The 26,540-nt window shown below is 45.3% G+C and overlaps 1 protein-coding gene across 2 annotated transcripts; it reads right to left on the bottom strand.

The window, feature by feature from the left end:
• Nucleotides 1-2,142: 2,142 nt before the first annotated feature.
• LOC123078324 (protein MICRORCHIDIA 6) lies at nt 2,143-18,878 on the bottom strand. 2 transcript variants are annotated; one of them, XM_044500790.1, is made up of 19 exons: nt 18,456-18,877; nt 18,273-18,347; nt 17,499-17,533; nt 17,316-17,394; nt 17,136-17,225; nt 16,969-17,044; nt 16,277-16,355; nt 16,029-16,163; nt 15,371-15,469; nt 8,569-8,670; nt 8,324-8,470; nt 7,476-7,568; nt 6,510-6,561; nt 5,812-5,923; nt 3,917-4,077; nt 3,776-3,843; nt 3,504-3,580; nt 3,065-3,107; nt 2,143-2,546 (listed from the first exon to the last, which is right to left on the bottom strand). In XM_044500790.1, exons 1-19 carry the CDS (start codon nt 18,784-18,786, stop codon nt 2,451-2,453), a joined length of 1,950 nt encoding a protein of 649 aa, XP_044356725.1. In that variant the 5' UTR covers nt 18,787-18,877; the 3' UTR covers nt 2,143-2,450. The 2 variants fall into 2 exon arrangements, 1 of the variants encoding a protein (XP_044356725.1); XR_006437338.1 differs by lacking the exon at nt 2,143-2,546 and having other exon boundaries at nt 3,650-3,843; nt 18,456-18,878.
• Nucleotides 18,879-26,540: the final 7,662 nt, after the last annotated feature.

Raw genomic sequence — 26,540 nt, 5'->3', positions numbered from 1 at the left:
CAGAGAAGACTCACCGGAGTTGAGGAAGAGCGGAGGTCGCCGCCGTTATCTGGTCCCAGTCAGGGTGATGCAGCGGCCGGGTTGATGAAGATCAGGGGCGCGACGGCGGCGGCAGTGGCGGAGCTCGGGCAGAGAAGCGACAGCGCGAGGAGGAAGAAGGAGAGTGTGAGAAGAGAGCGTTGGGCCGGCCTATTTATAAGGCAGGGTCATAAGTGGGCGCGAGATTCAAGAAGGCCACGGCGTGGTTATCTCCCCCTCACGGCGCCTCGATTTTCGGAATGACAGTAAAGGCAGAGATCCGTTGCGGATCTGGCGGAGTAAAAAACGGACTTAATGGAGGATGACGTCACGGCGGATTATCCGGAGTCCAGAGGATGACGTCACTCCGGGTTATGGCCTTCACATGAATGGTAAGCCGGAGATTTTTTTCTGGCTGCAGAGTTGAAGATTGACACGAGCCGGCTCAAGTCAATCTGGGGCCTAATGTTGAGGATATAGACCTTGGAGTCACCCGCAAGGAGGGCCGGGTTATTCTAAGGGTCATTGCCAGAAGCCCGGAGCTAAGTGTCAAGATATTGGGCCAGAGATGGGCCGAGACCCGGATATGGCTTAAAGCCCGTAGTTACAATCATTGTTATAGTAGACTTGTAGTATAAGGCAAGTCTTGTTCAGAGTCCGAGCCGGAGACTGTTATGAGCCGGCCAGGACTCTAAGGGCTGCTGGGCGTCAGCCTCCCTATATAAAGGGAGGACCCGTCAACGGTTGAAGGACGAGAACAACCTCATCGAGAACCGGGCATAGCTATTTAGCTCCCTGGCGATCGTAACCCTAATCAATAACACCACGAACTGGACGTAGGCTTTTACCTTCACCGTAAGGGGTCGAACCAGTATAAACCCTCGTGTTCCTTGTCCCGCATAACCCCTTCAAGCTTCCTAGTTGTGATGGCTCCACGACTAAGTCCTAGCTCAAGGACATCTGCCGTAACAATTCCACGACAACGCCCGACAAGTGTTTGGCCAAAAGCCATAGAGCCTTTTTTGATGTTTTCATTGTTTCTTTGGAGCAAGCACGATTTCAGGGTACTCGTTGAGGAGAATGAGTTGTTGTGTGATGCGTGATTCTCCATAAGTGAGGACTTTCTAGGCATGAAGCAAGGTGGTAGGGTGTTTTGGCTAAATGTGCACTCTTGGTTTCATGAGCAAAAGCACTTCGCGCCTTCAACTTGCAGGTGATCCATGATTGCTATGTGAAGTCGCTAGCCCATCGATGGTTACGCCATCTCAAACTCTGTCATGGAGTATTGCAGTGCGATTGCACAAGTGAAGAGAATGTTGCCACTGGGTGTGTCAAAAGCAGAGATCATAAGATTTTGCTTATGATTTTGCTTCTTGTTACTCTACATATTGATCAATTTTTCCATTCACTCAATGTTGCAACTTGATAATCATCATGCTGTATAGCCACCACACGCTCCCTTGCTGTAACAAACAACAAAGGGCATGTCATTCATGTTCATACATTGTTGGATGAAGCTCAGAAGGCAACATCTGGATGACCAACTTTTGCAGATACTGGTGCATTGTTACTCAAGTAACATTGAATTTGTATTGACGAATTTCAGAAACTTACTGAACATCTGATTATATTTCGGATGTAATGTTATTATATTTTAACTATTGTTATATTAGGATATTTGCATGTTAGTTAGAACGAATTGTGCTATTGCTATATTATTTTGACTGCTCCAGACGTAGGGAAAACTTTTGTTTCTTGGATGGCCAGCTCCTGTATCCACGCCCACGAACAGATAATCATTGGAGATGCACTAACAATATACGGCTAATTTCGGAATCCAGGTTAAAGCATAGCAATTGGTGAGCAAGTAGAGAAGCAGGTAGAAAACAAAGAACCCTTTGCACCGACGTCGACTATTAGATTAAAAATGGTGAATGGAACTCTATTACACCCAGTTGGCTTTATATCACAAGTATAGCAACACAAAAAGTAAATGAAAATGAGGTAGAGCTGATAAAGCAAAAGAACTGCTGAAAGAGTTGTTTGTTGATGTCATTGAACTAGAGCCTGGTCTTCATAAACGAACCATACATTCTTCAGTAATATTCAGAGACTTCAGAATCATGACAAATAGAAGCAATTTTTCGTGTAACCTCTATTAGACAATCAAATTACATGGTAGGCATACTTCTACAACATATATACATGCATGTATTTCAACACAAGGTTCCCTACAAAGATTACTGTGTCAAAATTGTACATCTCTACCCAGTGAAGGGTAGCCAGAAGATATTGCTGGTCAATGAGACCATTTCTTCCCATAATCATAGCTAGTACATAGCACGACAATCAGCATGTGTATCCTTCAAATACAGTCAGCCAAGAACCAAGCTGAGTTATCATGGTGGAGAAGTGCAAAGAAAAACTGTTCACTATGTCTCTAACTTCACATCTAATAATTTGAGCTCTTCTAATAATTCCTCATACTTCTTTGTTTCCTTAGCAATTTGATACCGGAGCTTTTGTTCCTAAAAGCATGATCACAATATTCTTTTGTTATATCAATCAGTTCTCTAAAATGTTCAGCTCTAAAGATAACACATAGGAATGTACAAGGGCACCAACCAAAATGTAACTCAAGATTGCCAAATTTCTCTAAAGTGTCAAGCTCTGAAGATAACACAAAGGAATGTACAAGGGCACCAACCAAAGATTAAATGTAACTCATGATTACCAAATTATGACGGCAATGGCACTAGGCCACTAAATGAATTCATTTTCAATACAAGGAGGGCCTTCATACTATGTAGGCTGTACCTTAACGATGGTGAAGTAAACCATGATTTAAATTAATAGATTAAAAATGATGTGGCTGAACTTTACAAGAATGGTTGACTTCTTTAAGTTTGGACAAAGTACATATTGCGGGAAGTTTGGTTCCATTGAAAACCAAGCATTCACAGACATTAGAGACAGTACCTCATCATTTGCACTCATGAAACAACAGTAAGAGGTACTACTTTACTTGCACAGAAGATAATAATACCTTTTCGACAAGTTGCTTCTCTGATTCCTCGTATTGTAAGCATCTGGTAATTCAAAAAAGATAGGCGTTAACACTAAAATTGTCGAAGCACGCATGGCATATTTACTTTGAAGAAGCTGTAACCTCTTGGTTCTAATGTTAAATGTATATTTGTTTTCATACTACCCTGATATTGCTAATGGAAACATGGTACCCAGACATACGAGCAACTGATAATCCTCTTTATCAACATATACTATTCATATTCTGTGTTAACTACATCAGCAGTAACAGATAAATTGCATGTGGGAAAATGCTTTCCTAAACTGCTTTGAACTCTGTAGATGCTCCTTAACAAACAAAGAAACTACAATGGCTAAAACAAAAAGATGTACAAAGTGCATATATTGACGTGTCAAACTCTGTAGATGTTCCTTATCAAACTATGTATTGTACTTACTCATCACGCAATTTGTCATTTTCAAGTGTCAAGGTCTTGTATTCATGAAATCGTTTTCGTTGAATAACATCCCGATGCTGTCAAAGAAAACCAACAACAAATCAGCCATGTAAGGACACTCATGGTATTTTGAAGATGTTCCATACCAATATGCGCTTCTAAGAGGACCAAAAGAATTAGTTTTGCGGTGTATAGCGTGTGCGTGCGCGCAGTGTGTGGGTGGGGGTAACCAGACAGAAAAGATAGATGCCCATGCTACTAGTCTCCCTTGCCTTCGTCTGGTGATTATTTATGTCGCTGATGACTCCGAGGGCATCGAAATTTCTCTTCTGTCTCATGCCTGTTAAAAAACAGAAAAACATTAACCAAATAGTGAAATTTGACAGGTGACCCTAGAAAGATGGATTACTCACTACTCTGTACACAGCTGCTTGTTGGAACATCAGCAGTCAGTAACTGATGCGGAACACTTGCTGGCGAACTACCAGCGCCCGTCTGCTTAGCACGATAAAGTGCACGGGATGCTTTAGGTAATGACTTGTTATCATAACCAAGGCGATGGCAATGCAGGCCCCTAAAAAAATGATTAGGTCAAGCATGAAATTCTGATGACATTAAGTCACCCAAAAAAGCGTGACAAGGACACAACAAACACCCACACATCAATCATAGTCATTTATCACAACAAACGCGTAAAAGTTTAAGGTGAGGTTAACAACTAGCAGTTAACTAGTTAATATATCTCAAATGAGATAATATTCAGCTTTTACAAGTCATGATCTCAGGCCATCCAATTAACTCAAAATCAGCAACTTCCTACAGTGATCAACAAACTAAACCTCTTGCTGTTGCCAGTGCAGCAATGCTACAGTTCATGCACTACAGTGGTTCACAGGGTTCTCATGCCCAGCACACATTCACAGTAGGTACAGCATCGCAAATATTTCATATGTCAAGTAAACTCAGATCTTAGATAAAACAAGGAGGGAGTCAATAGATGCACGATTCAGGGTTAAAGTACTAGAATGCAGAGTAGTAGGCCACAGATTAAAGAGAGGAATTTCGTGAGGAAAAGGCTACTCATAAGTACAACACAGTCATGACTGGACTTGACAATCCAATCTTCACTATTTTGCAATGCATGTGATGGCTCTTTTCAAGACATACTTCTGCAATTGTAACAGGAGTACAGTTCCGATTTCATACTGCAATAAAACGCAAGTTTTTTGCTCAAAAAACTGGATCAAAATTGAAGTCTTATATGCATGTCGTGTAAGCATTCTCAAATTATATCGGATGTTTTTTTTAACATTTTGAATGGCAAACTCAGGACCTAGGGAGCGCACCTAAATTAACATCACAGGACATGTTTGGTTCCCCGGGTAGCTTTAGGCTGCATGGCATGGGGGATGCTGGGTGAGTGCGGCCTGGTTCAGCCGATGCAACGCTGAGCCAAGATGAGTGTTTGGTGAAATTTGTATGATATGGCTGGCTGTACATGCAGGTTTTTCAGAATGTAGCTGAAATCAGGAAGGAACGTGGATCATGGCGACGGGATCTGGGGCTCGATGACTCCAGATGGCCTGACGGTGGATCCTCGCTTGTGACGGTACGAGGCGGCAGGATCCGGCGTGCAGCGCTTGGACGAGGGCGAACGAGACCGGTGGCAGCGCTTGACGAGGCCGGCAGCGACGCTTGGACGTGGGCGAAGGAGGGCGGCGGAGCTTGACGAGGGCACGGCGGCGGCGGCATTGACAAGGGCACGGCGGTGCTTGGTCCGAAGAGACCGAAGGGGGGAGAAGAAAACCAAAGGAACGAGCCTGTACACGAGCTACGCTCGATCCCTGCGTTTCCCTCAGCCTGGCTGAGAGGCCCCTTTTTGCATCCATCGGGCCAGGCTGAAGAGCCATACAGGGTACCAAACAACCAAAATTTGCATGGTGGATGTGAGCCACATGCAACGCAGCTAACCAAACACCCCCCGCAAGTATGCTGCCAGCAGGCGACATCAAAGAAAAAAGGTATGAACTATCCAGTAAATGCCAGAAAAAAAGGACTATCAGAACTACACAAAGGTCCCACAATATGGTCAGCCTTATGGTTCTTAATCCAGACAGCATGTGCTGACTAACGAGTGACAAATTTTTTGATTAAATGATTTGGCAAAATGATCCACAACAGGGCACACCTGCTAGCGCGATGAGATAATATTTGTGTGGGTCTATTGTAGATTAGAAACGTGACCAAGTTATCGTTTGTTCATTACTGTTGCAAATCTTTAGAATTTTTCTGAAAGAAAAAGCTTTACCAGTATTCATAAGTCATTTCTTTCAAACGATTCTCGAGCCTTTGATGAAGGACTGACTTCTCAAAGTCCTGCTTGTCGTGGGTAGGTTTGATGAAACTCGCATCAAGAATACCTGAAAATACCAACAGAATAAAACATACGCATAATGTTTCTTCTATATTTTGCATAGGACACTACGTAAAAGGCAAATGCTCATCATCTCCACCCACTTAGATCTGCTCCCTATATTATCTCTACTCTTTTACCACTACAAAAAGTTATTACAAGAATGCATGGGTTTACATGCATATGTGCCAACTTGATATACGCCTAGAAAATCAGGAGCGTATGTGTCCCACACAAAAAGAACAAACTGTACATGTTTGAATGGCATACAATTCACTGTTTAGGCTGTACCAATTTGATTGTTTTGTGTAGGCACATGTGGTCATATTTTAGCACCACAATTTGAACGTGTACATCTTAGCTGTACCAATTTGATTGTTTTGTGTAGGCACATGTGGTCATATTTTAGCACCACAATTTGTACGCGTACATCTTATAGCATTGTAAACATCCATGAAATCCGTTTTAAAAAATCATTAAAAAGTCTCAAATATTTTCGTAACTTCTATATAGTGGGAAAAGAGAGAGAATATAAGGAGCTTATACAAGTGGGCGAAGGAAATCTATTTTATACTAAGTAAAACATCTCTTACCCACAACTCCCCGCCCTTTGCCATATGAGTTGCTGGCAACTTTCCAAAAAGGCTGCAAAAAATTTGGAAGTGTGACTTGCCAAGCAAACAACAGGGTTGAAGAAACATATCTAGTAAATATCATACATCACATATTTTCTCAATTGTGCTACATAGTGAACTCAATTTCTTTATTATTCAAGTTGCAGGGATGATATTTACGTTTTTTAAAATATTTAGCTACTTGGAAGACTACATAGCACAATGGCACTACAAGCTTGGGTGAATGCTCGCTAAGCATGACACGCAAAAAAAAGGCTCGCTAAGCACCTAGTCATGGGCAACTATTTAGAATGTTAATTAATCCATACTGGATTAAATTGGGTGTGTTGTGCATAAAATACTAAAGACTCCCTAGTCCCAACAGCATATTCTCACCCAACTATTTTAGATTGTTGATATATACCAGATTATAGTGGAGGTCTTATGCACAATTTGCCAAGGAGTCCCTAGTCTGAACAGCATATCCCCATCAACAGGATATGGACTTGTCCATAACTCAAATAAATTACCAATGCATTTCACTAGAACTACATTCCCATAGTCTAGAGTCAGTCATTCATTTGTTAGATAAAGACATTGCTTGAAGGAAGAGCTTTCAGATGATAAAAGTACGTCAAAAGCAACTTATTGCTGACAGAAGATAAAGACTAAAAAAAAAGGCAGCCCGGTGCACGTAGCTCCCACTTGCGCAGGGTCCGGGGAAGGGTCCGACCACTTTGGGTCTATAGTACTCAGCCTTTCCCTGCATTTCTACAAGAGGCTGTTTCCAGGACTCAAATCCGTGACCTCATGGTCACAAGGCAACAGCTTTACCGCTGAGCCAAGGCTCCCCTTCGCAGAAGATAAAGACTATGAATAAACTATTTCTTGAGAAGCACAATATTCTACGTTGTCAAGTGTCGTGGAAAAGAAGAAAGCTCTCACCGTTATTAAACGATTCTTGTGATAAACGTTGAATCCTTGTACATCAGTGTCTGGGGCACCTTTGACAAATCCGATGGTTGTGACTATAGATAGCTAAATAAAAACAACATGGAGGTACACTGAGAAGGCATGCTTTATATAAACAAGTTTTGCCTACTATACTACAAATACAGAACATTTTGCAAAATCTAAGCAGACTTTAGTGGAGGTGAGGGGGTAACCATTTCATGGAGTAAAACCCACTACCAAGGGACTAGATGATCCATCCAGTAGGACATTCATTTCCAGGCTAAAAAGACTTACAAAGGAGTGTTTCAAGTATTATTAATATAGTAAGATCTTGTTTTACCTAGCAACTAGTGGTTCTGGAAAAAGTTGCATAACATAGCAAATGTAGACATTTCTAACAAGGATGGTACAACAACACAAAGGGCAAACCTATTCTGGACCTCCTCGTCATCCATACTTAACTAAAATGATTTACTTTGTACAACATGGATATGACTAACAGAAAATAACTAGATAAGCAATGTACAATTTAACCTTGATTTTTTCTCAAAAAACAGAACAGATTATCCATGGAAGTAAAACACTTCTATGAGTAAGATTCAGTATGGGGAATTTATCATGAGAAATCCATAGGCGAAAGCAGTTAGCAGATGGCTATAAGATAGGTTTCTCACAAAACAGACCAACCAACCATTAGAATAGAGACATCCAGGATACAACCATACAAGTGAACATATACAATCATTCTAACTATCTTACAAGAAGCTTCAATATGGTTTTCACATCGACCAAATTGGTGAAATGGAAAATATGCTTCAGAAATTCTAAGTTACACATACCTCTGGAAGTCCAGCAATTTGTGGTTTATACAACACGCATTCACGATACAACAAATCATTAACTACATTATGTGGTTCCACATCCTTTCCACGCAGGATTATCCTGAAACTATCAGGTACACGAAGATACAAGATGGAGGCGTATGCCTGCTTGAATTCAGGCAGAAATGCAAATGAGACATGTTTGTCTAGCAAAATAAACAAAACAAGTTTAATAAATCAGATAATGGGGATCAGTACTTAACTCTAAGTGAATAACGAAGTCGATTTGCAATGTAGTCCTGAGTCACAAGCTTCTCATGTTTGTTGGTTTTGACCTTCTTCTGTGCCCCAGTAATGAGGATATCCTAAATTATTGTATATCGAACTGTTTAGCCAATGGTAGAACTGTTCAAATAATAACCCCAAAGGAGATGCACAGATAGAACATGTAGCTTGTAAGATAAATAAACACTTCTACTATATAGCATGGCATATGTATTGAAACATATCACTTCATCAAAACTAGAAACTCCTACAATACTTATTCAGCATGTATCAAATCTCAAATCAATTCCGTGTCAGTTCTATAGAGTTGTCATGTCATGATTGTAATGTTATGCTTCCAAATACTGGATTGGGAACTTTGATTTTATTCCTATTGTGTTACACAAGAACTGGCTTACTTGTAAAACGAAGCAAATAAAAAACTTATCTCTGTTCTACTTATTTTATACTCCCTCCGTTTTTATTTAGTCCGCGTATTAGCTTCGGTAAAAGTCAAGCTTTATAAACTTTGACCAAGTTTATAAAAAAAAATATTAACATAAGCAATAACAAATCAATAAAATTAGATTTATTATTGTTGAACCGGTATGGGCCCTAGCCCATCAAGATCTGTCTCTTGGGCCCAAGCCCATGAGAGGTGCTGACCTAGAAGAGGAGCCCTGTCCCGAGAGTGCCGCAAGATCTGAGACACACACTCACGCAGGCAACAAGACAGGAAGGGAGGCGCTGTCTGAAGGTACCCATCTCCCGATTCAACATGGTATCGAGCCAGGCGACGACGGTGGCGGTGTAGTCCCTCGCCGGAGAGGCGGCGGTGGGGCCGAGCGGGGTCAGGCGAGAAAGGAGGCTGCGTGCGTGCGCGAGGCGGCGGGTCTGCTGTGATGCGTGCGGTGGCGGCGCGGCTGGGCTCGAGGAGCTGCGACGCGGCCGGGAGGGAGCTGCTTCCTCTTGCCCTGCTTCGCGTCCCTGGGGTGGCTAGCTGCGAAGGGGGCGGCCGAGGAGGGCTGCTGCGGGCTGTGCAGGCGGCTGCGGCGGGAAGAAGAGGAGGAGGAAGAAGGCGGCGGCGGATTTGGGCTGCGTGCGAGTCAGGCTGCGGCGGGGAGCTGCTGCTGTTGGTGCTGCTGAACATAGGAGGAACTGCAGCTGCTGCTGCTGCCTTGTGCTGTTCCTGGAAGCTTGCTGAGCTGCTGGTGCTTGTGCGGCTGCTTCTTGGTGCTGCGGCAGAGGAAGAAAGAGGGGTTGCCTGCTGGACTGCTCGTTCTGGAACAGGAAGAGCCTGGGCTGGACCGCTTGTGTGCTTTACAGAGATTTTTTTTTTCTCTGTGGACTTGCTGTTGTGAGCTTGGTGTTGTGGTGGTGGTGGTGGTGGTGCTTGGGAAAGAAGACTCTCTGAGGCTGAGTTTTGTTGTTGCTGCTTATCCCGCCAGACGATGGCTGAACCAACTGGTCTTGCCGAGGCTTTGGAGAAGCTCACTAAGATCCTCGCTGAGTCCAACTCTGGGGCCATCGTTCCTCGACAGGAAGTGGCTCAAAAGCTTGAAATGTCGCCCCTGGACATGAAGCTAGAGGGGGCAACAAATTATTTGAGCTGGTCCAGGAGGGCTTTGTGGGCTGTGGAGCAGAAGGAGCTTGATGGATATTTGTTGGGCACCGTTGTAGAACCAGGGGACAAGAGTAGTGCAGAGGACAAGAGGTGGAAGGTCATCCACTCTGTACTTATGGTGTGGTTGTTGAACTCCGTAGTACCCTCCACTGGACGCTCTGTGGAGGGGCTATCCTCACCTGCTGAGATATGGAAGATTCTGTCCACTCAATACTCTGGCAAGGGCAATGTCATGCTCATTGCTCAGATTGAGGACAAGATTAGGTTGCTGCGCCAAGATGATGGCATGTCAGTGATGACATACGTGGCAGAACTGCAGGCTCTGTGGGCTTGACCAGGATAACTGTGATCCCCTGGAACTCTATGACGCGGCTTCAATCGAGTCAGGGCATAAGTGGATGGCACACAGGCGTGTACTGAAATTTTTGGCTGGCCTCAAAGGTTGCTTTGATGGCAGGAAGGCTTCCCTGTTGCACCAACCTAGTCTGCCTACCATTCCCGAGGCTATTGCAGCGATGACTCAAGAGGAGGTGCGCCTATCCCTTGAGCATGCAGACATGAAGGTTGTGCCAGCTTCGACATTTGCAGTCACTGAGCGCATGGAGTGGGGAGATCCCACCAAATGTCATATCTGTGGGGAGGTAGGTCACTGGAAGAGAGAATGCCCAACTCGTGGCAGAGGCATGGGATATAACAGAGGGGGAACAGGCAGAGGTAGAAGTGCTAGAGGCAGAGGTGGATACTCAGAGACCTCATGGGGCCAGGCTTCTAGAGGTAGAGGTGGCTACTCAGGACACTCAGGGGGTCAGAGGGCTCACATGGCCGTTGCAGGAGACACTGGGACGTCCAAAGGCAAAGATGTAGATGATGTTGTCTATGGAGACTTTGCTCACTGGGCCTCCACTGATGAAGGTAATCCGGAAAGAGCATCTCTTGCTACTAATGAGAGTGCTCCAGAGTGGGTTCTTGACTTTGGAGCATCTAAGCATGTTGCTAGTAACTCCTGTGTGTTCGAATCTTACACTAAGCATCCTCCCTCTCACACGGGCACTATACAAACGGCTGATGGCACAAAACAACCAGTCATAGGGGTTGGTACAGTAAAGTGTACTCCGACCATTTCCCTATCGTCTGTTTTACATGTGCCAGCCTTTCCTGTCAATTTGGTCTCTTTCAGTGCACTCATTGATCAAATGGACTGTCGTGTGATCCTTGACAAGTTCGGTTGCTTGATTCAGGTGCGACAGACGAGCCAGACGGTTGGGACTGGCACCAGGCGTAGGGGGCTCTGGTAGATGGACCAGGAGGTGCAGCCGGACTTGGTGTGTGCTGCGACCATGGAGGATAAGGAGAAGCAGGCGATGATCCATCACTGTAGGATGGGGCATGTATCTTTTGATAAGATGAGTAGAATATTTCCGGATGTTATGTGTGGAATAGGCAAAGGCAAGCTGACATGTGATGCTTGTGAATATGCAAAACACACACGGGCCTCATATGTGAGTAAGGGGCTCAGGAGCATATCTCCTTTTATGCTTATTCATTCGGATGTATGGACTAGCCCAGTGGTGTGAATGAATGGGAATAAGTATTTTGCTACCTTTATTGACTGCTATTCTCGCATGACTTGGATTTACTTGATGCGTCACAAGGATGAGGTGTTTAGCTGTTTTCAGAACTTCCATGCTCTTGTAAAGAACCAGTTTCAGGTACAGGTCAAGGTGCTCAGGACGGACAATGGAACGGAGTATGTGAACAGCATTTTTGGGGCTTTCATGGCTGACCATGGGATTCTTCATCAAACTTCATGTCCGGACACCCCCCCTCAGAATGGAGTGGCCGAACAGAAGAATCGTCATGTTCTTGAGGTTGCTCGGTCGTTGATGTTTACCATGAATGTGCCTAAGTTCTTGTGGGATGATGCAGTTATGACAGCCACATACTTGATCAACCGGACACCTTCCAGGATACTTGGCATGAAATCTCCGTCTGAGTTGCTCGTTGGAGATAATAAGTTTGTTGTTCCCCCAAAGTTGTTTGGCAGTACCTGCTTTGTTTGGCAAGCTTGATCCTCGGGCAGTGAAGTGTGTCTTTCTGGGATACTCGTCTAGTCAGCAGGGGTATAAATGTTGGTGTCCCTCTGAAAAACGCAGGTTTGTAAGTATGGACGTTACGTTCAGGGAGTCTGAGCCATTCTATGGTGAGCCGACTGATCTCAGTCTGCTGTTTGCAGAGCTTGACCACCTACACCATGTGCATGATGGTCAAGAGGGGGAGAAGGATGTGTCTCATACTCACGGTGATTCTGTGGACATTAACACCGATAATGATGTGCAGGCTCAGGTTCAACCAATAGTGGGTACAATTCCGGTTAGTACCATCACTGATGATGATGTGCAGGCTCATGTTGAGCCAACTGTCGATACACTTAAGATTGGTGCTCTCCAGGTTCCTGTTCGGGATCGATGGCAGACGAATACCCTGGTGTACTCTCGACGGCAACCACAAGTGCAGGGGGAGCAGCAAGGCAGGGAGGCAAGAGTGCAGGGGGAGCGGCAAGGCAGTGAGGCAAGCTCATCTAACACAGTGGAGCTGCCCATTGCGTTGCGAAAACCGACACGTGAAGCGACAAGGAAGGGTGAGGTAGCAAGGAAGGCTCTGCCAAAGGATGATGCTTGTGATGACCTTGATATTGGCAATTTTGTGTCTTACAAGGCTTTGTCACCTTCATATAAGGCGTTTGTTGCCTCTCTGCAAACTGTGTCTATCCCTAAGGATTGGAAGGCTGCAAAGCAAGATCCGAAGTGGCGTGAATCGATGATAGATGAGCTAGAAGCATTGAAAAAAAACAAGACATGGGTGCTAACCACATTGCCGGCAGGAAAGAAAGCAGTGAGTTGTAAGTGGATTTTTACTGTGAAGCAGAATCCTGAGGGCAAGGTGGAACATATAAGGCTAGATTGGTCGCCAGAGGATATAGTCAAACTTATGGAATTGACTATGATGAGACATTTGCTCCAGTTGCAAAGATGAACACGGTACGGGTATTGGTCTCGTGTGCTGCAAACTTTGGGTGGAAATTGCACCAGTTAGATGTCAAGAATGCCTTCTTACATGGTGACTTGAAAGAAGAGGTATACATGGAGATACCGCCAGGTTTTGGCACAGAACAGACTACGGGGAAGGTATGCAGGCTGAAGAAATCCTTGTATGGTCTGAAGCAATCGCCGAGGGCATGGTTTGATAGGTTCAGACGAGCTGTTTGGAATATGGGGTATGGCCAATGTAATGGTGATCACACGGTGTTCTATAGACACACTGATAAGAAGATCACCATTGTTGCAGTGTATGTTGATGATATCATCATCACCGGAGATGAGGAGGAGGAAATAAAGAGAGTGGAGGGGTGTCTGAGCAAGGAGTTTGAGGTAAAAGACTTGGGAAATCTAAAGTACTTCCTTGGCATAGAAGCGGGTCGGACAGAGAAGGGAATATCTTTGTGCCAACGAAAATACACCTTGGATCTTTTGAGTGACATGGGCATGATGGGATGTCGTGCAGCCCCTACTCCGATTGAACAAAATCATCAAGTAACAGCACAATCAGGTGAGCTAGTGAATAAGGAAGATTATCAGAAGCTGGTTGGGAGGTTATTGTACTTATGTCATACCAGGCCTGACATTACGTATGCCGTGGGGGTGGTGAGCAGATACATGCATGAACCAAGGAGTGGACATCTTGATATTGTTCACAGAATCCTGAGATACTTGAAGGGGACTCCGGGTAAAGGGTTGTGGTTTGCGAAGAGTGGACATCTTGAGGTGGATGGCTATAGTGACTCTGATTGGGCTAGCTGTCAAGATGATAGACGATCAACTTCAGGCTACTGTGTGTTTGTGGGAGGAAATTTGGTGTCATGGAGAAGCAAGAAACAGACTGTTGTGTCTAGATCAACAGCAGAAGCTGAATATAGAGCATTATCTCAAGGGTTGTGTGATATGCTCTGGGTGAAGCACCTACTATGCGAGTTGAAACTTTTGAGGAAGGGACCCTTAAGGGTGTGGTGTGACAATCAGTCAGCTATAGCCATTGCTAATAACCCAGTTCAACATGATAGGACGAAGCATGTGGAAATTGATCGCTTCTTCATTAAAGAGAAACTTGATGCTGGGATCATCAGCCTTACTCATGTCAGCTCTGGGCAGCAGTTTGCAGATTGCTTGACAAAAGGACTGGGAACAAAGGACTGTAACTTGGCGTGTGACAAGATGGGGATGATAGATATCTACCACCCATCTTGAGGGGGAGTGTTGAACCGGTATGGGCCCTAGCCCATCAAGATCTGTCTCTTGGGCCCAAGCCCATGAGAGGTGCTGACCTAGAAGAGGAGCCCTGTCCCGAGAGTGCCGCAAGATCTGAGACACACACACGCAGGCAACAAGACAGGAAGGGAGGCGCTGTCTGAAGGTACCCATCTCCCGATTCAACAATTATTGAATGTACTTTCACATCATATAGATTTGTTATGATAAATGTTTATATTATTTTTTATAAACTTGGTCAAACTTTATGAAATTTGACTTCAGTCAACTCTAATATGCAGAGTAAATAAAAACGGAGGGAGTATATGTGTGGTCCACGATCATGTAGGTTTGGCTAGTTGTCTACCATTTCAAAAGCATTTTAGAGGGGAAAAGCCCAATTGAAGAACTACTAAGAAAGAAAACTAGGGGGAGGCCCTGTTGAAGAGCTTGCTGTCATTAATTACATATCTCGCTCTTTCCACCTCCTACAGAACTAACAAGAAAAGCAGGGAGAATTAGAGCTTGCCAAGCAAATTACTGATCAAGCTAAAAATTCATCTTATCATCAAATCTTCTATCGTTGAAACTGGTTTCTATAGTACATCAAAATAACATGTGGGCCCCAACTAGTTATTTTAGAAAATGATGTGCTAACAGGGCAGGGAATGTGGCATACTGGCAAGTCCGTGTCTGTCAAACCATGTTTACTGAAATCCTCAAGCTAATCCTAAACAATTAAGTCAAACTGGATTGGGACATCAACGTCCCAATATAAACGAGCTAAGTTAATTCATGCAATAACACATCAAGTTTTGGGACATCAAAATCATCTGCCAGCAACAAATATAGCTCCAGGAGGCCAACATTACAAACCTTCTTATCGGAGTTGAAATCAAGCTCCATGTCCCCATCATCATTGAACCAGAGGTTGAATACAATTATCTTCGTCCCATGCTCTCCGATATCATCAAACTGTATCGTAAGTAAGAAAGTATTGAGATAAACCAGAGAAAAGATCAGCCAGAATGATAAGCTGGGCAGCTCGCCCTAACTAACAGAGATCTATGATAACTGAGACTTTTTCTACAAGGGAACTGTCACATATAGAATTGATGGGAACTAGGAAAACCATTTGGCTTAATTTACAGATAAACTATACATGCATCAATTAATCTTTTGCGATAAATAAAGAATATAATACACATATAATATTACATAGCATGCTAGAGAACATATAATTGATTTTTAGGAATTAGAAAATCACTATGCAAGTCTATTATGGGGGGGCAAGACTGTTCAACAGTTCCATAGGCACCTTCACATTCAGGTCTCTTTCCTACAAAAGAAGACGGACCATCTTTCTAAACCATTTCATCTATACAGGCTATTGGTTAATCTGTCAAACCTCTTAATTTCCAAAAGCATCTGTGAACTCTTTCTTTACATAGTATACTCATCTTTATATGATTGTTAGCACCATTCAACAGGTTGCCAGAAATATGCCAAAACAATAAAATGCTAGTTTACATACTTGTTTAAGCAACTCAGCTTCACTAGCAAAAGGGGACCATTTCGAAAGGATCGCCAAATTAGAAGAGAAGAGTTTCTGATTATGACGTAACAGCTGAGTATATGAAGCAGTTGTAAGATCGTATTGGTAGTCTACCTGCAAGAGACAATGGGGCAAGGGAACAAGTAAAACTACAACATAGCTCAGAGCCCAGCTAGCTAAAATTTCCAGAACTTGACATCAGCTTACAAAGAAAGCATCAAACTTACTGTTGGCACCAATACATCATCGCAGCCTGTTTCCATCAGAAATGTGTAAGAAAGAAGACCAATACTTCTTGTCGGTGTCCTTAAAAAAAAGCAACAAATTGCTTGAATTGATACATGAACTGGGTGGCCAGACATTTTACTGAGGCAACAGAGGAATTGACAGGTATGATTATATTTTAAGCAACATAACCGAATGATAACTCATGTGGTGGCAGCGTCACAGTGAAGCATGAGTGTGTGTCTGACAAGGAACATGCAACAAATAATATAACAAATGAACAGTCGCCATATGAGATTAGATTAGACATTAGAGTGATACATGTTTGATTGTTTCCATGTAACACAAAAGGTGAACATTACCCCCATACGGACATTTTATTCAAAAGCATTGCAAAAGGCCGTATTAACACTTAGAAATACTTTCAATAAATATTTCACCATTTTTCAGATCCATTCCTGCACAATACTCTTGAAAATTTTAGTGTACTTTCCCTAAGAGTTACTTTTGAAACCAACGACCAAGGTGGCAAGTGACACCACAAAATGTTTGTTCTGATATACCACCTCTGTTTCTAAATGTAAGACGCTTTGGCAGTTTAAAATGAACTGCCAAAACGTCTTATATTTATGAACAGAGGGTGTAATTGTGAAGAACTGGACTCCTAGATTAAATGAGTGCAAAGGAGAAATACCAGTTTTTTTGGTTCTGAGTAAAAACAATCACATCCGCTCCAAGCCTCATTGTGCTTGTTTTGAAACCATTGCCATCTGACAAACAGGCAACAATGAATCCAATAGCAAGACTTTAAGATATTGATGATCTCGCATGGAAATAGGAAAAAAGGCACAAAGAACATACATTGCCCGATGAAAGCATCAGACTGCTTATCTGAAAATCCAAAGCTCATGCAACATCGCAGTGCATCTGGATCCATCCCCCCTCCATCATCTTGGCCATACAGAACACCCCAAGGTCATTATTGAATGTTTCTACCAACTGAATAGTTGCACATTTATTTGTCATATTGAAGCTGCAAACCTTGAACCAACAATGAGGGACTACCATCCCGTGGGTTTGTGAATTTATTAACACGAACAAATGTTGCCCCATTATTCACCTGACAGAAAATACGCAACCAAATAAATCATACATAGCATTCATGTTGATCTATTTTTCCTTTTAGGATGGATTTAATTGAGCATCGTCAAATACGGAAAATACCTCATCAATAGCGTTATCAAGAAGCTCAGCAATGGCTGCAAAAATTAACGAAGTCAACACTGGATACAAATAATGAAGAGAAAGTACCATATGATGCAAAGCAAAGTGTGTCCATTATACACACAAGAAAGTGGGTTAGGATCAGGTTAGATATGCTTGAATTTAACCCCAAAAACAGTAGAAACCGCAATAATGTCCTAGATTGGTTTTCGAAGTGCTAGTATTTACACAATGATTCAAGCCTGTACTTACAAAAGTTATGTAACAGTGGATCAATTGTTATAATACAAGATTCTGAGATCGAGAGGAACACTTATGCCCAGATTGTAAGGACAAATGGGCTAGGCCACCTTGTATGCGGCAGACAAAAATTCAGATGACAATTCTCAATACACGTCTCAGGTCCTTTTTGTTTTAATTAAGTGAGTAAGCCATTTAGAAGCCACTGTTTTACTATATTTACTGCTAATATGCAATTTTTTAAACTTCCCATTACATGTTTACAACCAGAAATAAAGTGGCAGTGAGGAAGAGAATTAACCCATGATAGTTAAATACATAAATGATAAGCTGACAACTGACAAGACAAGTTGTTACTACAAAACTGCATTCAACAGAAACTGGGACGCCATTATGCGAATGAACTCTTATCTTACTAAAAAAACTGCATTTAACAAAGACTGGGAGGCCATTAAGTGTATGAAAGAATTTGTGAACCAAATGAGTCAATTTCTCAAGATGGAGTTATTTTCTAAGATTAGTTAATTCTCATACCGCCAAATGCCCACTTGTGAGAAGTAGCATTTGAGTGCAGGAACTTTGGATTGATCCTCAGCCGATTCCGCCCACCTGCACACCACCAAATCACAAACACCGAAATCAAAAGGAAATGGGTCATAGTAAAAAAAAAAAGTAGAAACAAGGGACGTGTCGCCGAGATTTCTGCAGTCAGCATACCAGGGGCATCGGCGTCAGGGTTGCGGCGGGCTACAACATACTCGCCGGACTTCCAGAATTGGCGGCAGAGGCGCGGCGGGGGGAGGACCCTGGGGGCTTCGGCGGCGAGTGGCAAGGGCACGGGGTCCTCGTCCTTGACGGGCACGAGCGCATAGCAGCCTGGGGGCTGGATCGGGTAAAGCAGGGGCTTCACATCGGCGAGCTCGTACGGCTTGACATCGCGGGCGGAGGAGGGAGCGACGGTGACGGAGCTGGTGCTGGGAAAGGGGAGGGACTCCTCGTCGTCGTCGCTGGAGAGATCTATCACCTCGGCGACGCCTCCGGACCTCATCCCGTCGCCGGCGTCGGAGCTAGGGCTTCTTTTTTACTCTACCTTCTCGGTCAGTCGGTCCCCTTTGAGCTTCTGGGCGGGTCGTTGAGCGGACAAACTCGTTTTTTTTTAACATACACAAGCGCTCATATAACGCGCATACACTCACCCCTATGAACGCACACACGCACACCATACCCCTATGAGCACCTCCGAAAGACTGGGCCGGCATATCATTTTGAAATTTACGAAGTCACCGTAGGCACCTCGTCGTCGACGGGAACGTCTCCTCCCACTGAATGCGCATCGCCGGAAATCCTAAAATAAATCCAGAAATAAATGCGAGCATCAGGATTTGAACCCTCGTGGGCTAAGGATACCACACTCTTTCTAACCATCCAACCACAGGTTGGTTCGCAAGCGGACAAATTCGTTGCCTGTGTGTCCCGGATTTTCATTCGGGGGCAATTTGAGGAAATGCCACACTTTTCATGGCACTTTGCTCCTATAGCACACCTTTTGTTTTATTGGATTAAATACCGCATTTTTCATTGATAACTGATAAAACACCACAATTTGTGTTTTCTCCTTCCTTTCCACGTCCAGACTCACACTTCATTTTTTTAGGATGGATTTGCCCTGCGGTCGTTAATCATTTTCTATTCGATCCAACCTTTTCTGGTATTATGAAACGATGAGTCCACATGAGATAGATAGACAAAGCAGTGCGCCTCGCCATGACTTCTCGGTGAACCGCTGCCTCGTCGTGCCTCCTCGCCGGCGAGCCGGCCGTTCTGGGAGCGGCGCCATCCGCCGCGCTCCAGTCCCTCCGTCTTGCCAGAGAAGAGAGGCGCCGGCTCTTGAAGTACCCCTGCAGCGCGTCCCCTGTCCAAGTGTAGTTGTACAAGCTCGCTGGCTGTTGGTTGCTGTACATGCTGACTGTTAGTCGCTGTACCGGCTGACTGTTCGTCGATGTACATGTTGGCATAGCATATGGCTCAACTCCAGACTAACAATTTTGCCACGTGTTTGATTGTTTAGATGTAGGAACTGTTACAAGAGGATGTAAATCAAACTTCAGATTGAATGGATGTAACATGTTTTGATGTATAAAGTTTAGTTGATATGGATATAATCAAAATCAGAGAGAGGAGTGCGGTGACAGAACGTACGTACGGAGCGTCACAGGAGCAGAATAAACAGGACAAGGCGGCGGCGGGATGAATCACAGCAAGGCGGCGGCCTGCCGGGAAGGAAGGAACGACGATGTGATGGTATGGGAAGGAGGCACGGCGAGGTGGCGGCGCCAGGAGGAAGCACGGCGAGGCTACGGCGCGGTGCTTCGTTCTGGTGTGCTGCGTTGATCGTTTCTTGCTTTTGTTTGTTATATTTGTCATGTGTTGATCATGGAAACGACCGGAGGGTAAATCCATCCTAGCAAAAATGTGTTGTGGGTCTGGACGTGGAAAAGAAGGGAAAAAATCATTATGTGGTATTTTGTCCAATTATCAAACAAAGATGTGCTATTTACTCAAATAAAAGGAAAGATGTGTTATAGGAGCAAAGTCCCAGAAAAGGTGTGGCATTCTCTCAAATTGCTCTTCATTCGGAGGGTCATTCAGCATCTTTTTTCAGAGAAAAATCGTCTTGATTCCGTAAAACGGCATGTTCTGAAAAAGAAAAGGAGGGAAGCTGTATATTTCGGCCCTCCCACCGCATATGTCCATTTTCTCTCTTCATTTTACCGTTTTCTCTATCTTACGGACGTTCTAGCTCGTGCCCAGCATTTCACAGCCACCGCATCTTGTCGCGGATTCTTGCTGCCCCGGGCCACACCACACCGTCGAATAGTTCCACCGCCCTCCGCCGCATCTTCTCCACCAATTTTGGAGCTTGGGGGTTGCCGATCTTTACCGCAGGAGCGTGGCCGCCGCCATGGATATGTCCCAGAGCTTTACGTGGGGCCTCGTTGTGGGCAGATCCGGCTGCTCCGGCAGTGACTGAGCCACGGAATTGTCTTCGCACCTGCCGTAGGTTTGGGGCCGTGGGGAAGTAGGGACGGCGAATTTGCTTCAGATCGACGGTGCGAAAGAGATCTCGGCTGCGCGGATTTGCTACCTGCCAAAGGTAATCTTTCTAGAGGTTTCTCTCATTTTAGTTTTAGGTGACGAGAGATATGTTATATTAAATCACTGATTAATTTTTTAGATGGATGATCGAGTTCTTCGTCATTGTTAGAGTCGGATGATTCTAACATAGAGGAGATGCTTTTTGACGACGATGTCGACCACCTCGTGATGGTGTTCTGGATAAGGGAGTGGTAGCCACGTCGGATCCCGGGCACATGGGTCGAGTCAAGGACCACCAAATAATTAGTCAGTGGCCACATTCGTCGGCCTCCTAGGAGAATCAAAATGGAATTTTCCGAAGACTTGGTGCATACTCCAAGACTTAGAGGCAATCCTCAACATGTTTACCATTAGATGTAACCGACCTATGTGTAACCTGATGCGGAGCATCCTTCGATCATCCCCATGGACACTACACCGACTATCAAGCACCACGAGAACATATGACAAGAGGTCGCACACATGCCATCGGAAACGAGGTGAACTCACTCCTTTATGAGATTGATATGGATATGGATGAAACTTGGATGCTACCTCACTAAAGAATGCTATGTGTCATTCGGTACGAGGATGACACCCATCAAGTAGCTAAGGAACATCCCCAAAGCCTAGGAGAAGGACGCCAAGGCCACAGGAAAGAAGGAGGGCCCATCAAGAAGAAGGCAACACCTCCTAGGTGCCCCCGTGCGCATGGGCCTCCTAGACCCCGTGTCCATGGGATACCCAGAGAGCTACTAGAAGTGAAGATGCACACCCTGTGTGCAAGGGCCTTCAGACCCCATGTCCATGGGCTTCGCCGATGTAGCTACCCCTTGCGCACGGGCGTGTAACGTGCCCACGGGACCCCCGTGCTCACGGGGCCAACTTAGCCCGTGCGAACGACCCTCTCAGGATTCGGCCATGGAGTTTCCTGTTTTGCCCTCCAACTCGTCCCTCGCCCCAAGCTATCTATATATTCTGTGTCTAGGACATTTGTTAGGCTAGCAAAGTATATGAGACTATCTAGAGGGAGCTTTGCTCATCTACCACTCCTATAGGAGATCAAGAACTCCTAGGAGAAGATCCCTAGTGGATATCAAGACCCCTTCTAGGGAAGGATCTTTCTAGATCATCAAGACCTCATCTCCTCTTGGATTTCGTAAGAACTACCTTAGTGCTTGTTTTCCTTTGATTGATCTTGTATGCTTGTCGATCTCGACTATGTTATTCTAGTGGATGTGCAATTGGGTTTTTGTTTGAGTGAATTCTCTTGTTGTTGTTCCCTTTTCCCCCTCCAAGTGTGAAAAGATTATTCATGAGCAAGGTTGATTCACATCTTAGAGTCCCTATACCCCCCATATTCTAGCCTAATTTTGTTGCTTTTTGTCCCAATTCGAATATCCCCGCAAAAATAGTCGTCCCATTTTTTTTCAGATTGCTGGTTCTTGTGAGATTTTATTGATTTGATCCATGAATTTCTTGTTTGACAAATGGATCTACCCCTCCCCACTATCCCCAACCTTCCCCACTGATGAATTTTCCCGAAATCTTTGTTTTAGCCAGGGATTTGGGTGTGTTCTTGTGTAGGCAGAACACCCCATGCGCACGGGACCCCGATACCCCGTGCCCACGGGACCCCGATACTCCGTGCACACGAGCATCACTTACCCCATGTGCACGACCTCACTGGAGAGGTTTTCCTCGCCCATTTGGTCCAGTTTTCCACTACTTGCACCCCCATTTGTCTTCCGCATTACCACACTTTGCCCACATACATACACTTCTGCCACCACACATTTGGTTTGAGATTTTGAGTTGCGGTTTCCGTTTCCTAAGGTGTTTCAGCTAATTAGGGACGGTTTGACGTCAACATCACCGCTATTCATCATCGCCACGGACTCGACATCGACAACGACCACCTCACCTTCATACCAATCGTGAGCAAGGACGGTAACCTCGACGACAACTTGTATATATCCCTTGCCATTGCATTGATAGCCTCGAGCCATTTTGCGTCAATTACCTATCGAGACTAGCGAGTTGAGAATTGTCGGGCCACGCTCTTTGTGCACCTTAGTGATACGATTACTCCGCATAGTTATGTTTAGCGTGCAATCATATTGTTATCACCATTATGCCATAAGTCTCTCCTGTGCATATCTTATATACTTGTCTCACATATTGGCTCACGCATCAAGCATTTTGGCATAGTCAAAAAAAGAGGAAGAAAAGGCTTTTAAGCAAAAGAAGAGAAACACAGAGCTTGTAAGCAATAGCATTGAGCCATTTTGCATAGTTCATCATTTGGGATGGAAGACGACACATTACTCTCATAGGTTGGTGCACAAGCATATCTAGCACATTTGAGCAATCGAGCTATTGTCTTTCTAGTATCCATGCAACAAGAGCATTTTCCGTGGTTGCACTTTGAGCTCATTCCTTGGTTGTGAGGATCCCATTTTATCTTTCGTGTGTGTGTTTCCAAGTGATATCCTAGGGTTTTGATCTATTTGTCTTACTTGCATTTGTGAATCTCTTCAACATTATCAATATCTTGCCTAACACTTGCTTGAATTTTGTGCACTCATCTTAACCGAGCTCCTCGATAAGCCTTTACTTTTGTAGGTGTGGGAAACAAACCCGTTACCACTTCTACTATCGTAGCATTGCATTGAGTGATACTTGATACATCCACTACTGCAGGATGCTGCTAACGCGACACTACGATTAGAGACCCTTCGACGAAACTGTGTGCGATGCCATAATCGCAAACGGTGGTGTAAAAAACCGTCAAAAAAGGTGCAAAACGTTTGCGATGGAGGACGCATCAAACATGGTTCAGATTTTAGTTGCGTGTGTGATTCAGGGCATACGGTTCAGTTAAATTAACCGTTTTCGATGAGGAGGAACAAAAGAAACGGGCAGCCAGATGAAGGTGTGTGCGATGTACAGCATACGGTTCACTCGGATGAACTGTTTGTGATTAGGGAATACAAAAGAAACGGTCAGCCAGATGAAGGTGTGTGCGATATACGGCATGCGGTTCACTCGGGCGAACTGTTTGCATTGACACAAGAGAACAGAAACGGTTCAACTTAACAAGACGTGTGTGTTGTGCGATGGGATTGCATACAGAACAACAACATACACACACACACACACACACACACACACACACACACACACACTTATAAGGACATGCTTGCATAACCAAATTAAACATCCACTTACATAGGTGGCTACTACAACCATGGCATTTGCACACCAAAGTAAACTATTACATGCATAATTACATAGGTGGCTACTACACACATGACATTTCCACACACACCAATAAAGTAAATTATATATTACATGCATGATTAACTAGCATAAACGATCATCTGATCATCATCTACTTCTTGTGACACTTGCTCTGCTTGTGGCTCGATCCGGGCTCGTCGATTTGGGTAACGAGGCACTTCCTCATGTCAACGATCCGCCTGTGCATCTCGTAGCATGTGTACACGCTCTTGGCCGCAAACCTGAGGTGAGGTTCATCCAGTTGCCGCATCCAGGCCCCGTGCCAGGATAGGGACTTGTTCTCTGGGCATCCCGCTTCATCTTTTCGTAGTAGGGGTCGATGATGGCTGAGGCGAGTTCAACCAGGGAGTCCTTCTTTGTGCTGCCCCAGACCCTGTAGTGCTCATGGATTTTGACAAGGTTTTGGCAGGCCAAGCCCGTAACACTGAGCGCTTTTACATCGTCTTGGTATCCACCGTGGCGAACTTGTAGTCGGTGCTGTTGACAAACCTGTTGAAACGGTCGCAAGGCTCTGTGGCCATGCAATAGTGGTGGATGAGGACATGATGGTGCACACACAACTGGGTGACGGCTACATTCTGATCTATGCCGGGACGACCGGCGGTGTACTGGAGGTCGATGCCGACCACCTTGTACTTGTCCCCAGCAAGCAACTGCTCAACGTTATTGATGTAGTCGTCCACCACGGCCGGGTCGATGGTGTACACTACCGAGAGATCCGTCTCCCTCGCATGGGTCTCCACTCTATGCTCGCCGAACTCCATTGGAGCGCCACCGAACATCCCCTCTCTATGTGTCGTCGTGGGTGTGCTTGTTGTGTTGTGGGGCGCGATCGAAAGGTTGAAGAGACTAAGGTTATAATGGCCGCGGGAATTAAAGGGGAAGCCGGACGGCCAGGAATATCGGCAGGCCCTGATGGCAGTTCTAATTTGCAGCGCGTAACTCTAGCGTGCCGCACGTAACTGCATCGCGTGGCAACGCGCGCGGCGCAACCACATGCATACGGGGGCCCCGACGTGATCGTGCGCACGCCCAACCGTTGGCAGAGCGTGCGCGGAGGGACGCGAGTAGAGCGCTCCGCGGTCGCCTCAACGGCAAGCAACCATATATATATATATGCATATAGCAGTTGAACACGCAAGGAAAAGCTGTCCACAAGCCGAGCGCGCTGACGGACGCGAGCAGAGCGCGCCGCGGCCCCTAACGGCGAGCACAGCGCGCTGCGGCGCCTAACGGCGGGATAGACCTTCATTCAAGCCAATCAAAATAAGACTGGAACGGACATGTCTGTATTGAGCAAAGGGTCGCACATGTCTGTATTGACTGGAACAAGAATGCAATAGCAAAATAAGAACTAAGGCCACGATGATGCGATCGCAGTGGTGGTTACAGGAGGCAAGCAGAAAGATGCATCCATCAACATACGACCTCCTCCTCCTCAACTCAGTGCGTCGGCCGGGCCACCGACCGGCGGCTAAGGAGCGGCGGCTTGTGTGGCGAGGTCAAGGTGCTTCTCAACTAAGGCATCCAAGGCTTCCAGCCGGTTGAAGAAGGCCAACGTCGTAGCGTCCTCAATGGCCTTGTAGATACCCATGTACACGATTCGTTCGTACACATGGATGTGTAGGTCGACGTTTTCTTGCAGGGCGAGGTGCCTCGCGGCGAGCGCGACCTCCAGGTGGACATTCTTCGTGGCGTCGGTGGGCAGTCGCAAGGCCACCAGTGCTTCAAAGAGGTTCCAACCATGGAGGTTGATTAGGGTGGCAGGCAATGAGGAGACCGGGCGCGCGGGCTGGAGGAGTACGGCGATGTCGTCCGCGAGCTTCTTGACGATGGTGAACCTATTGGTGCTCCGAACGATCATCTGGTCCAACTGAGAGTCATAGCTGGCGTCGACGGCGGTCATCCACCAGTCGGTCGCCAACAGTGTATGGAGACGATCCACGGTGCCATGCCGCAGGCCGGCGTCGTGGACCATCTGGCACAGCCGCTGGCTGCTCGCGCGCATCGCCGCCATGGGTCTGGAGTGGGCACTTTTGCGCTTATTAGTGTAGGTGCTTAGGCAAATGCTTAGGTACGTACGATGTGGTAGATGCATTGGAACAGAGGGGCGCCTTTATATGAGTGCAAACTGCGTTGCATTCACATCGTGCTGCCTCTTTTCCCGGTCCTCCCATTACTTCCCTCATGCATTCACACGATGCTAATTGAAGGAGGATGCATCATTGCCCATTCAACATTTCGGGAACCGCTACCCTCTCCCTCGTCTGCATTAAAGCCGTATCGGGAACTGCGCCGCCCACTGTCAAATTGAATAGCACTACACCGCCCCGCTAGTGATTCACACGGGTCATCCAAAAGAAC

Source organism: Triticum aestivum, chromosome 3D (genome assembly GCF_018294505.1).
Source record: "Triticum aestivum cultivar Chinese Spring chromosome 3D, IWGSC CS RefSeq v2.1, whole genome shotgun sequence".
Lineage (NCBI taxonomy): Eukaryota > Viridiplantae > Streptophyta > Magnoliopsida > Poales > Poaceae > Triticum > Triticum aestivum.
The sequence above is the reverse complement of the archived record's forward strand: the minus strand, read 5'-3'. Positions and strand labels throughout refer to the sequence as shown.

What these genes read in the sequence shown, in the direction of transcription:
- LOC123078324 (XM_044500790.1), bottom strand. Translation starts at nt 18,786, where the DNA reads ATGAGGTCCGGAGGCGTCGCCGAGGTGATAGATCTCTCCAGCGACGAC. An exon ending in ATGATGTATTGGTGCCAACA is followed by an intron (nt 16,164 to 16,276) that starts GTAAGTTTGATG and finishes TGTCTCTTGCAG; the next exon opens with GTAGACTACCAATACGATCT. An exon ending in AAGCAGCTGTGTACAGAGTA is followed by an intron (nt 3,844 to 3,916) that starts GTGAGTAATCCA and finishes GTTTTTTAACAG; the next exon opens with GCATGAGACAGAAGAGAAAT.